This window comes from Tupaia chinensis, unplaced genomic scaffold (assembly GCF_000334495.1).
Source record: "Tupaia chinensis unplaced genomic scaffold, TupChi_1.0 Scaffold146445_1, whole genome shotgun sequence".
Lineage (NCBI taxonomy): Eukaryota > Metazoa > Chordata > Mammalia > Scandentia > Tupaiidae > Tupaia > Tupaia belangeri.
Window position 1 is genome coordinate 2,930,528 of NW_006206301.1, and position 14,446 is coordinate 2,944,973.

At 37.2% G+C, this 14,446-nt stretch overlaps 1 protein-coding gene across 2 annotated transcripts in view; it reads right to left on the bottom strand.

Annotated features, from left to right (window-relative positions):
• Positions 1–14,446, bottom strand: part of SNX16 (sorting nexin 16) — a 32,292-nt gene that overhangs the window by 12,337 nt on the left and 5,509 nt on the right. The window contains exons 3-4 of one of the 2 annotated variants that reach the window (XM_006168939.3): positions 8,647–8,733; positions 842–990 (exon numbers count right to left, since the gene is read on the bottom strand). In XM_006168939.3, the coding sequence (XP_006169001.1) occupies positions 842–990; positions 8,647–8,733 (236 nt within the window). The remainder of the gene's footprint in view (positions 1–841; positions 991–8,646; positions 8,734–14,446) is intronic. The other variant, XM_006168940.3, reaches the window with a different exon arrangement.

A 14,446-nucleotide genomic window follows, 5' to 3' on the forward strand; every position in this document is an offset into this window, starting at 1 on the left:
GCAGGAAAACGTCTACAGTAACGAAGGTGAGTGATAACTGCCTGGATTCGGGTACTGATGTCAGAGATGGAGAAAAGTAGCCAGACTTGAGGGGCACTTCGAAAGTAAAGGGGTCAGGGTAGTGAAGGATGCATTAAGGATGACTCACATGTTCTGAGCAGATGACGAAAATTGGAGGGAAAAGTCTGTAGACTAAGATGAATAAGTCTGTTCTAGGTTTACAGTAACTTTGAGATATCTCAAAGAGGTATCAAGGAGATGATTATTTTCATATATGAATCTGGAATAGAGTTCTTTTAGTTCTTTTATTAAGAGTAAAATTAGATACCTATCTGATATAAAAACATATAAACAACCTTCTTATACTCAGAAGCAAAAATCTGTGTAAATGCCTTCTCTTCCTTTTCAATGGTTTTGATATTTTCACTTTATGTTCTATATAAATAAAAACAACTTCACAATTTACATATTTTTGCATTACTTTGAAAAAATATAAAGATTATTACCTTCAAAATTATATAGCACCCCATTAACCAAATTTTTACTAATGAGCCATTCTGTTTAAATGATTGTGAAAATATCATATACCATTGGGTGGCCTGTGTACATGCTTTACTGAATTTTTCACTTTAATGACTTTTTAAGAGGTTTAATAAAAATGAAATGCCAAATAAAGTCATTATTGAAAAAAAGAAAATCACATGTAGCACTTTATTAGAGCGAACAATAAATTATAGTCCTACCCTATATTTTTATACTTCAATGATGGTCCTAGATTTATTTTTCAGTTTAGGCAAGTTGTGGAATGCTTTATAATTTCTTATTGCAATTTGTTACATACCAGTTAGCAATGTCCTTGTGAGCTACTAAATTTTGAAGAAATGCTTGTAATCCTAATTGTCTATCTTCTAAAAAGTCAGCATTATAATTATCTTTAAACCAGCGTTTTGGTGGAAGTGCAAGTCGAAAGCCTGGAAACATCTCCTTTAACTGAAAAAGAAGAAAAGAGAAAATATTTAACTCAATTATCTCAATTTTACAGTCTACCCTAACTTTAAATTATTCATGAAATAAAATAATTAAATTCAGCTAAATTTCACGTGGAATTAAAAATTTTTACCAGTCATATCTACATAGGAATTCTAATGACTTCCATGTCCTTGCTGAAAATTGGCACTGTCCAGTTTTAATGACAGATATCCCAGTATGCATGTGGTACTATTTTATTATGGTTGTAATTTGCATTCCTCATGACAAATGACGTTGAATATCTTCTCATTTGCTTATATGTATATATTCCTCAGTGAATTATCTATTTAAATCTTTTTTTTTTTTTGGAGAGATTTTCACTGTAGGGCGCGTGCGCTCACCAGACAGACAGAGACATAGAGACAGAAAGCAAGAAATCACCCCCCAGGGGGGATGGTCACGCCGCAATCCATTCTCCTCCATTCTCCTCTCGGGATCTTGGGCACGCACGCACACGCGCCCGGCGTGAGTTTTAAGCCACCGGGTCCGGGACACGAACCGCGGTGGACTACGTGGGAGTCCAGCGACATAGCCATTACGCTAACTGCTGGTTCCCTATTTAAATCTTTTGACTTCCCACCAAAAAAAAAAAAACAAAACTGAGATTTCTTTTTATTAAGTTGTAGTTCTTTATATATTCTAGATATAAAGTCCTTTGTCAGATATATGCATTACAACTAGTCTTTCCCAACATGGCCTGACTTTTCAATTTAAGTCTTACTTGACCAGATATCTTTAATTTAAATATTATCCAATTTCTATTTTTATAGTGTATGCTTTTTAATTTTTTAAGAATGATTTTATTTAATTTCATTTATTTTTAATTTGACCAGAGAGTGAGAGATAGTGTGTGTGTGTGTGTGTGTGTGTGTGTGTGTGTGTATGTGTGAGAGAGAGAGAGAGAAAGAGAGAAAGAGAAGGGAAGTTAGAAAGCAAGCTGCCAGGTCTGGGACTCGAACCATGGTCAACCAGGAGGGAGTCCAGTGCCCTTAACCACCACGCCACTTGCCGGCCCCTATACTTTTTCATTTTGTAAGAAAGTTTTGCTTACTCCAACACTACAAATACTTTTTGCTTTCTTTTCCTTGAAGTATATATTAATTTTGCACATTTTGCTTACATTTTACTTTCTTGGGAAAGACTTTCTCAACCTTTTAAATTAGGTTAAGTCTCCCTTTACACAGTTTATTTAAGTTAATCTAATTGTGTAACAAACTGCCTCAAAACTCAGTGGTATAAAACAACCATTTATTAAACTTACGATTCTGTGACTGGTACCTCACAAGAAGTTTAGTGAGGATGACTGACTTCCATTCTACAATGAATTGGGCTTTATCTGGAAGACTTGAAGGTTGCGAGGCAGGATCACCTTAAGTTCATCCCCTCACAAGTATAATAGATGATGCTGGCTGTCGACTGAGACCGCAGGTGGGTTAATAGCCATAAAGCTAACACTGGCCTCTCCAGGTATCCTAGACTTTCTCACAAAGTGGAGTCTGGGTTTCAAAAAGGAGTATCCCAAGAGAAAAAGCAAGGATGAAATCTTATAAATCTGGCCTTGAAAGTCACATAGCATCTTATCTACTGTGCTCTATTGGTTTAAGGGCTCACAAGCCCATTGAGGCCCAAGGCCAGGGAGGGGGAAAACAGATTTGATTACTTAATGGGCAATGGCAAGATTCTGGAAGAGAATATGGGATTACTGTGGCCACTTGTAGAAAAGACAATCTCCCATACATATCAAATCATGAAAGGACTTTATTGCTACCTAAATGATGTTTATTTAATTTTGGACTCATTTTTTTTTTTTTTTTGAGAGAGATTTTTTTGTTACAGGGTATGTGTGCTTGCCAGAGACAGAGAAGTACAAACAGACAGAAAGTGTGAAATCACCCCCCGGGGGGACAGCCATGCCACAATCCCTTCTCCTCCATTCTCCTCTCGGGATTTTTGGGCACACACAAACACGTGCCCAATGTGAATTTCAAGCTGCCAGGTTCAGGACTCGAACCATAGTTAGAAATGTGGCAGTCTATGTGTAACCATTATATCAACTTCTGATCCCTCATTTTAGACTTTCTTACCAGACCAGTGATTATGAAGCTTAGCTGCACATTGAAATCACTCAGAGTTTTTAAAAATAGTAATGACGGTGTCCTACCTCTGGTATATTAGGGTACTTTCAGTTGGACTGTGGCCTGGGCACTGTGATTTTAAATAGCGTTCCAGGGGAGTCCAAAATGAAATCAAGATTGAGAGCCATGTATTATACTGTAATTATTATGCCTTCTTTGTAGTTTCATCCTCAGTGTCTAGCATAATACCTGCTCTATAGCAAGCAGTAAACAGTATGTTCAGTAAATGAATGAATGAAATGAATTCACGTATCTTTATATCCTACACTTACAATAAAACTAAATATCGCAGGAACAACAACAACAAAAAAACTATTAAGAGGTAAAAATATTAAGTGAAGATTCAGCTGCCGAGGCACACGCTGCTAAGATGCTATATGCTCTGTAAACAGACCTGGAAGGCCAGGGATTGACTCCTGGCCAACCTAGAGGCCAGGCTGGGTAGTGTGCACCTGGAATCCCAGCCAAGTAGAAGGTTTAGGCAGGAGTGTGAGCTCGAGGCTAATCTGGGCAACACAGTGAGACCCTGTCTACAAGTCAGGCACAGCGGTATGTGCCTGTAGTCCCAGCTGGGAAACTGAGGGGAAAGAAACACAAAAATGAGATCCTATTAAAAAAAAAAGTTAAGTAAAAATGTAAATATAATAGTCCATCTATATTTCTCTAACTATGTGAGTATAAAATGAGAAGATTAGAAAGCAACTGGGATAACTGAAAATCCTGCTTGGTTTCAAAACATAACTAATTTTGGATGTGAAGCTTTGTTATTTAATGTGTCTGCAATAAAAATAAAAGTCATGAGGACAAAATAAAAACATTTTTCTTCACGTTTAAGCTTTACAACTTAAACGTCATATATATGATATGCAAATACATGGTTAGATATCCGCCTCCCAAAATTATCCATAGAAAAGAGGGAGCTGGCCCACATTGAATAAAAGAAGAAAGAGAAAGACGCGAGATAAGGGAAACAAGATCCAGCAAAGGAGAAAAGTGAAACAAATCCCCAGAAAGACTATGAAATGCAATCCAAGATGCCACTCGAGGGCAAATGAGTTCGGAACAGAGTGGGGTGACTCCGAAGACACATGGTGAGGACTATCGCCGACCTTTTTAATTTGAGGACTGAATATCTTGTTGAGCCTGGCCTGGATTTTCAGAAGACCTTGGTTTGTCTGGACAATGCGTTGATAACAGTTCTACTTTGTCTCTGCCTGTGCTCTGTTTTCTAGAACCAACTGAGAGTAATCATTTTGCCACACATAACTGTTTAGCTTTGATCTATGGCTACAACCTACAAGTAGAAAATACTGAGCTTTTTGGTTAGAATGTATTGAAAACCCACTCATTATGCTGTATCTCTGGAACCAACATATCAACCAGTCCACCCTACAACCCAACCTGGATTCCTCAACTCTGATAAGCCCTGTGTGTTTCAGAACTTGCTTATGAATTTGGCCTCTGACTTTCTCACTAGAGGCCCTTATAAACTCTTCAGAGAAGCTGAAGTCAGGCCACAACCCAGGAGATCAAAAAAAGAAAAGAAAAACAAAAAAAGAAGAAGAAAAAGAAGAGGCAGAAGAAGAGAGTTCTATAAAAATGTTTCTCTTTCTAACCAGTGTTATTTTTTACTAAGTTCAGTAATTTCTGTATTGTCAATTAGCTGTTATTTCTTCACAACAATAGATAATTGGAAGTGTAAACTCCTTAAAGTTAGGATCATATCCATATGGTTTCTGCATGGTTTCAAATTCCTAGCACAATGCCTAATTGAAAACACTCATTTCATAAATATTTTATGACATATTTTTTTTTTTTTGAAGTTTATCTTTCTTTCATGAGAATGAGAGACAAAGCCAAGCACCCTCAGCAGAGTCTCACACTACCATTTCCCCCAAGGCCTCCAGCCGGTCAGGGCTATGGGTGTGCGCATGCACCAGCTGACCAGGGAACCAAACCTGTGCCCCTCCTTATGGACACAGCACTGCCTGAGCAGCATGTTACTGCTGTGCCACTGACTGGCTGTTATGACTGATTTTCAAAATGGAAAATCGTAAGCTTTTATTTCATGTTTAACAACTAAAAAAATAAGAACTACAATTTAAACTGTGAGTCTGCTGGTATATGACATATATTTCTCAATCTTTCAAGTAAAAGCAGGTGATATGTAGAGCTCTTACATTTAGACTGACATAGATATATCAAGTGTCCAGTCTGGAGAATCATGGAGATAGTTACGACATTTAAATTAAAGTCCAACTAACATCTTTCTTCAAAAAGCCTAAGAGAAGCAGGACAATGGTGCAATGGGAAAGCAACTGGACCTATGAGGGAAAGGCTCTGCTTCCTGACCCAGGGCCTCCTTGGACATCTGGGTGTTGCCGTGTGCCCGTGGTCCAGGCTGGCTGGGAGTCAGGGTGGACTGCGGCATGGGGACCTTATCAGGGGGTGCTTATCTCTCTCTCTTGTGGACAATATTAAAGTGAATGGATTTCGGAAAAAAAAAAAAGTTTAAGAGTTACCTAAGTCTCAGTTTTCCCAGGACAAGAAACATTTTAGCAATAAAGGTAAGTCTTGCATGATGAAGAGAGGCAAACACTAAGTAACATTGAGTCTTGAAAAGAAAAAAAATTAAGTTATCAGGGATTAAATAGCTCTACCGTGAAGCTGAAATTAGTCTGCATAAACAAAATTAGAACAATTTCATAAGAAAGCTAAGAATTCTACTTTAGTGTCCAGTAACTTCATGAATTGTGCTGTTCTTCCTATTTGATTAAGCATTTAAAAAATCATCAGTACTGGGGCCGGCAAGTGGCATGGTGGTTAAGGGCGCTGGATGCCCACATGGCCAACCACAGTTCAAGTCTTGGACCTGGTGGCTTGCTTTCTCACTTCCTCTCTCTGTCTCTCTCTGATCAAACTGGAAAGTAATAATGATAATAATAATAAATAAAGTTAAATACAATAATTCTTTAAAAAATCATCACTACTACAGAATTGTACGTTTTTAATTCATCAGTGTATCATGAAACTCAGGAAGAGTAAATAAAATTCAAATATGACAACAGATATACTTCAAATAACACTTTAATTATTTTGGCAGACTAAAGAAAAGCTTTTTATTTTTGAGAGTTTTTTGCTAAAGGGCATGTGTGCTCACCAGACAGACAGAGAGACAGAAAGCGAGAAATCACCCCCCCAGGGGGGATGGCCACGCTGCAATCCCTTCTCCTCCATTCTCCTCTCGGGATCTTGGGCGCGCGCGCACACACACCTGGTGTGAGCTTTAAGCCACCGGGTCTGGGACATGAACTGCGGTTGACTACATGGGAGTCCAGCGACATAGCCATTACACTAACTGCTGGTCCCCAGAAAAGCGTTTTAACCATACCTTAATAAAGGATAAAACAGTTTAGTGTTCCATATTTTACCTTTTCAGTTAAAATGAGATTTTCAGAGTGGCAGAAACTTTTTGGCAGAGAGACAGTTGCAAAGTCACATAAAAGGGGTTTCTCACCAGCCAGCATAAAAAATATACTAACTCGAGAAGTGTTAAGTAGTCCAATGAAGGAGGAAGGGGAAGGGGCACATGGGAGAGAAGAGGGCCACTAAGACGTCCTCTACTACGCACCTGTCGACATTGGGAGCAACTTCTGGACGTTCTCAAGTCACCTTACCTGGCCTCTGAATAGCCGCTTAGACCATTTGTTTGTTTGTTTGAAATGATCTTTCTTTTTATTTCCAAAACATGAACCACCATCTGCTATCTGATTTTTCTCTAGCCATTTGGACAGCTCAGCTCTCTTTTCTCTATTACAGTCTCACTGCGGTTTGCTTACTTGATTCCACATTGTTAGAAATTTAGTTTGGTTCTAATTTTTAACTATTAAAAATAATATAAAATACCAATAAAAGAACAATAAATAAAACAATGGGATAAGTATTCTAAGAGATCAATCTTTCCCACAATGACCCTTAGAGCTAAATCTTTCCAATATTCGTAATGGTTTACATAAGACAAATCCTAGAAATGAGACTGTTATAGAAATTATGAAAACTTTATGTTCTCTAGAAAGGTTCATACTTTGGATGACACCATTTAAGTGTCTGCCAACTTGATAAGTGAGAATATTTCATTTTCTTAGAGTACCTGTGATATTTATGTTTTTCAGCTTTATTGGTCATTTATATGCCTTCTGTAAATTACCCTGTATCATTTGTTTTATTTTTTACTTTTTTTTTGCTTTTTGCCAAAGGGTGTATGCACTTGCTAGAGAGAAAAAGTGAGAGAAATCACTCCCCAGGGAGGATGATCAAACCACAATCCCTTCTGTTCAATTCTCCTTCTGGGCTTTTGGGCACCCATGCACATGCACCGGGTGTGATTTTTTTAAGCTACCAGGTCCAGGACTCAAAGCAAGCTCAGCTATGTGGGAGTCCTGCACCTTAACTACCATGCCACCTTCTGACCCCATATTTTCACTTTTAAGCTCACCTTTTAAGTGTATTTTTAAAGGTTCTTAATGTATGGTGGTTCATTATTAAATTCACTCTTTCACTTGTGCAGCAGGAAGAATTCTACATAGCTCCTCAACTCCTGCCTCTGGTGTTCCTTTTGTGATGCTGGTGCATTACCAAAAAAAGATTCTACAGCTATAATTAAGGTTACTAGTCAGTTGGCCTTAATATAGGGAGATTATCGGGGTGAGCCTACTCTTATCACCTGAGCCTGTTAGGGTGTTTTCTCTGGATGGTGACACAAGGGAGAAGGTCAGAGAGAGTCAAAGCACAGGAAAGACTTGGCTCACAATTGCTCGGTCTGAAGATGACAGGCCTGTGTCCAAGGACCTAAAAGCAGTCTCTATGAGGTAAGAATGGTACCTGGCTGAGAGCCAGCAAGGAAACAGTGGTCCTGCAATTCCAAGAAACAAGTTTGCCGACAACCAGAGTGCGTGTGGAAAGTGAGTCTATCCAAGCTTCCAGATAATAGTTCAGCCCAGCCAATAGCTTAATTTCGATTGATCCTAAGCAACACACCTAGCTAAATCCATGCACACCACTCAATAATAAACAGATGTTATTTGAAGCAGCTAAGTTTGGGGTCATCTGTTACGCAACAATAGAAAAGCCATGTGTAAAAAATTTTATTTCCTTGTAGTCATATGATTTTATAATAAGAAATTCATTACATATATCTTTTTCAAACTTACAAGCTTCTATAAAAGTAATTTATACCTCTGTTAGCAATTTTAAAGATTCATATTTCTACATTAAAAATAATTGTAATATAAGTTGAGTGTAAAGATGGAACTTAAGGTTATTAAAGTGAAATGAAACACCTAATTTTCATATGAACTAGCAGAGATTTGATTTGACTTAAATAATTAACAAGGCAGAAACAAATACAAACATAACAGACATGGAGGGAACCCATAATGATTCAAAATTGAAAAGTCAGTTTTGAATTTATTAAAGTACTTACTTTGTCATTAAGCCTAGAGAAGTCAGTATATCTTCTGAAAACTACCCAGCTCTCTTCTGGGGTTTTCTTTACTAGTATTTTATATACCTATGCAGAGAGAGAGAGAAAGAGAGACAGAGACAGAAAGAGAGAGAAATATACATAAAAAGTAAAGATTTAAAAATTCAAATCACATGTTTTTAAAACTTTTACTTGATAAGTTGTACTATAACGACTATGTTAAAAAAAGTAAAAACATCATTTAGATCACCAAATGTACAAATAAGCAATGCAGGCACCATCAACAAGATATTTTTCTAAAGAAATATGAATATGACAAATTTAAGACAAAATACTTTTCCTGTTCACTCTAATAATAAACTCGTCAGCTTCCAAAACATGCCAACATGTTCTAAAACTGATATAAGAATCACTATGCTTGAAGAAGCTATGAATAGCCACTTTTGTCCTACACAATTTAATTGAAAAAAAAAAAAAAGACATTTTTTGCTATCGGGCACATGCATTTGCCAGAGAGACAGAGACAGAGATGGAGAGAGAGCAAGTGAGAAATCACCCTACAGGGGGATGGCCACACCGCCATTCTTTCTCCTCCATTCTCCTCTCAGGATTTTAGGCACCTGTGAACATGCACCTGGCAAGAGTTTCAAGCTGTCGGGTCCAGGACTTAAACCACAGTCAACCTGCTAGACCCACATAATTTAAGTTTTAAATTCAGTAACTTTCAAACAAAGTTTTGAAATAAGTTCAATGTTGTTTTAATCTTCAAGACTGAATATAAGCCCTAAATATATAAAAAAAATGCAAACTGGATAAAAGCTGACATTTCTGTAGTTACATACAATTACCTAATGTATTAAATAGAAAAAACTCGGTGAAGCAAGTCAACATATTTTGAAAAGCATATAATAACAGAAAATTCAAGTATTTTATAAGTATAATTTTAGAATTTATTATGAAGAACTCTTATTTATGATGAACTCTCAAAGAAACATCTAGTAGTTTTCGATACGTTTTGTGCTAAACTAGCATGTATTGAGGTATTCAATAAAATCTGTTGAATGAGTGAAATCTCTTAATAATAACTTATTGGGCCAGCCAGTGACATGGTGGTAAGATGGTTGGAACTCCTGTGGCTGAAAGCACAGCTGAGTCCCAGATCCAGTGGCCTAAGAAACATACTGGTGTGTGTGCTTGCATACCCAAGACCCTGAAAGGAGGAAGAAATGGAAGAGAAAGGATTATAGCCTGATCATTCCCCACAGGGGACACTTTCTCTTTCTCTCTCTCTATGGCGAAAGTATGCATCCCCTGGCAAATTAAAAATAAAACTTCTTTTATTGAGGTCTGCTGTGCAATAATTTTCAATTCCAGCTGTAGAACTTTGCTTCAGCTTCATGTGGCCATAGAGTACTCCAATCTGAATATACAAATTGATGTGTTGTGAGTTCAAAGACTTAGCATGAGAAAAGATGTAAATGGTTTCTATTAAAATGGCTTTTACTGATTACACCATAAAATGATATCATTTTAGACATATTAAGTTGAACAAAATATATTAAAAAATAATTTTGCCTGTTTATTTTTTTTAGAAAGATTTTTGCTATAGAGACAGAAAGTGTGAAATCACCCCAACACACCAGGGGGAATGACCACACCACAATCCCTCCATTCTCCTCTTGGGATTTTGGGCACACATGCACATGCACCTGGTATGAGTTTTAAGCCAGAGTCCAGGACTCGAACTGAGGTCAGCTACATGGCAGTTGAGCAACCCAACCATTACACCATCTACAGGTCCCTCTCTTCATTTTTTTTAAACATGACTATTACAAATTTAAAATCACAAATGTGTGCTCACATTATACTTCTATTGGACAGTATGTGCTCACATTATACTTCTATTGGCTGTTCTAGAGATGGCTCATTATTTAGGGTGTACAGATCACCCTTGCCTCTTGATTTTTCTTCCAAGTAGACTTCTCTTTCAGCTTTTAAGGGGGAGAATGAGAAGAAAGGATTAAGGATAAATCCTTTAGCTTTGAAGTAAAAACAAGTAATTTATCTTGTTACCTACCTTAAACATAAGGATAAATAATAAATAAATCTGGATATACTCTGAAGTCTGTAAGTCTGATACAAGAAAGTTGCAATGGGGATACAAAAGAGACATTATTTTTAAGAGTCTCTTGTTTTAACAAGTAGACTTCTTGTAGACTTACGTGTAACTAATCTTAATTATCATATGGCATGGACTTTTGTCACGCAATATGATAATTAGGATTATCTACACATAATCCATATGGGCTTTCTTTTCCTGTTTTAGAAAATAAATCTTGCCTTGCTAACTAAGCTACTTTCCACTGTGGGACATGAACATTCCTGTTTCCTAGGAAAGCTGAACGCAGAGTTTCGTGATTTATCTGTTCTAGAAAGCTCTCTATCTTTCTTCTTGTTTAAATGCTTTCAATGAAAACTTCGTGGCCAATACTGATCATCCTCTTTCCTAATAGCAGTCATTGTTTCTATTCTTTATTAGACACTTAGGATATACTACTTTGTACTATTTTTTTGTAGTCCTTGTTCTTGGATTTTTCAGCGACTTCTAACATATGCGGAAACATAAATTGAATTATATATACAGTGCAAAAAATTATAAGCATGCAACTTGATGAGTCTTTACAAAGAGAACATACGCATGTAACTAGTGCCAAGAGCAAGAAACAAAACACACCAAAGGACCCCATCTCATGCCTTTCTCTCAATCCTACTCACCACCCATACCAGTCACTTTTTATTTTCAAACACTTTTAACAAATACTTGATATTCTATGCATTAATATCATCAGATCTCAACAGGCCTAATACTTTCTTCAGTTAAGAGATCAATTCAAAGGAAATACCTAGGAAAAATTATTTTCCAAAACTAAGACTCCCAGGCCTGCATCTCCAGCTTAGACCTCACTGAGTTCTCTCTCTCTCACACACACATAAACACACACATACTACATATATATCTGCACACATTTACAAGCCTGACAAATCTCCAATTTAAGGTCAAACAGACTTCTCAAATCTAGCATGTCCAAAAACAAATGCTGATTAAAAAGAAACCCTCCAAAACAAAAACAAGTAAGTAAAAACCTGCTATCTAATTAAATGGCAACCCTATTCCTCACATTGTTTTGGCCAAAAACTTAAGAGGTCATCTTTGCCTTCCTATTTTTGCCATACTCTATTTCCAAATCATTAGAAAATACCGTTGGCAGGTCCAGTAGGTGGTATAGTGGTTAAGGTACTGGACTCTCACATGGTCAACTGCAGGGTCTTGGATCAACTTGAAACTCAATGCTGGGCATGTGTGCATACGTGCTCAAAATTCCAAGAGGAGAAGGGTGTGGCCATCCTCCCTGGGAGGTGATTTCTTGCTTTCTATCTCTCTGTCTCTCTGGCAAGCACACTCACCTGATGGCAAAAATCTCTTTCTCTCAAAAAAAAAAAAAAAAAATAGCTATTGGCTTTACCTTCAAAACACATTTATTATCTGATCACTTTTCAGGACCTCCCCCAGCACCCTAGTCCACACCAACACCACACCTCCCTTGGATAACCGCAAGAATTTACTGATTGCTTCCAGCTTCTACTTTCCCTCCTAACAATCCAGTCTGAATTCAGCTGCCAGAATAAGCCTTTTTAAAACATTAAGACAGATCATGTAACTCTTTTAAAAAATCCTTTCAGGGACAACTGGGTGGCATTGGCTGGATCCCACATGGCTATGAAGTTTAAGTCCCCCAGTGGTTTGGGAAACATTAAACACATGTGTGTACCCCAAAGGAGGGAGAGATGGAAAGAAGGGATTGCAGAGTTACCATTCCACATGGGGTTGCTTTCTCACTTTCCCTTTCTCTTTCTCTCTCTCCAACAAATACATATGCCCTCTGGTAAATTAAAAATAGAACAAAAAACAAACACAATGAAACAGTGTAAAGACCCTTTCAAAGGGTCTCGTCTCATACAGAGTGAAATCCAGTCTTACAATGGCCTGCAATCTCTATGGGGTCGGGGTGCCATACTCCTCTGCCTTTATACTCCTAGTATTTCATTTTCTGCACCTCTTCACATTGGTCACTCTACTGCAAGCTACAAGGGTCTCTGAAGTTGTCCCACCTGTGTGGAAAGCTCATTTCCCAGATATTCTCATGGCCCACTCCTTGTTAGTACTAATATCCCTTCTGCAGAGCCATGACTGACAATATTATTTAAATACCAACCCGAGTTTTGGGAAACTGTCTCTCTTTCCCCTTGTATTTCTCTCTGTAGCACTTATTACCATGTGACATACCAGCAGTCTTTTTATTTACTGATCTAACATTCATGGACTTACTCGTTTGAGTTGCTGTATCACTATTACCTAGAACGCCTGGCACATAATGGGTAATCAGAAAATGTTGACATAGTAAACAAATGAATATGACTAATTTCAGATCTCCCCTTTACTTCTTTATTTAGAGTGTCTAGAAAGACTTTATATTTATATACTACTGTTTTAAATTTAGCTACAAACGTGCATTTTTCACACATATCACCTTAGTCTGTTTGGATGGGTATAATAAAACATAAAGTACCAAAAACAGGGTAGGTAGACAACAACTGAAATTTACCTCTCACAGTTCTAGAGGCTGGGAAGGCCAAGATTAAGACACTAACAGTTTTGGCGTCTAGTGGGGCCTGCTTTTTGGTTCACAGATGGTCCCTTCTAGCTGTGTCTTCACTTGTGAAAGGAGCAAGGCAGTTTTCCCAGGCCTCTTTTATAAGAGCATTAATTCTGTTCATGAGTGCTCTGCCATGACCTAACCATTTCCTAAAGGCCTCACCTCTTAATACCATCACCTTGGAGGACGTGTTTCAACATATGAATGGGGGGCTGAAGCACAGACACAAACATTCAGATCATAGGATCACTTCAATGAATACTCGTACCTTCATAAGGAAGGTAGGTCAATGTAAGGAAATGAATCATCAGTTTATTATCATTTCTAAAACTGTTATGAAAAAATGCAGTTTCATGCATATTTCCCAGCATAGTTATCAATCTATAATAACTTAATTCTAAAGACTATCCCTTCATAATTTATCTCAACAATTTTTTTCTTGGAGGTTCTCTTATCCCATCACAAATTTATAGCATGAAACGTTGAAGTAAAAATAAAAACTTTACTGCAAGAAAATTTGAAAGGACAATCTCTCTGAATTACTGAGTTTAGCAAGATGTTGGATATGTCAACACACATAAACATACTAGATCAAATAAATTAGAAATGACCAAACAGAAAACAAACAAACAAAAAAACATTCATAACCAGAAACAGCTTAACCAAAAAATGTAAGGCCTCTGCAGTAAAAATAAAACATTACTAGAAGAATTTAAAGAACTTAAATCAATGGATTGAATTAATAGATTTGAGGACTCAGTATTCTAAGATGTTAGTCATCCTCAGATTAATTCACAGATTTCGCAAAACCTTAATGCAAAGAGCCAAGAATAGCTAGGGCAATTCTGAAGAACAATAAAGCTGCAATACTTAAAAAAATATTGTTGTCCCTTGGTTCCATGGGGAGTTTGTTCTAAGACCGTCCGCCATAGATACCCAAGTCTGCAGATGCTCATATCCCTTATATAAAATGGCGTGGCATCTACATATAACCAATGCACATCCTCCTGTATATTTTAAATCATCTCTATATTATTTATAATACCTAATGTAGATGCTATATAAACAATTGTTATACTGTAGTG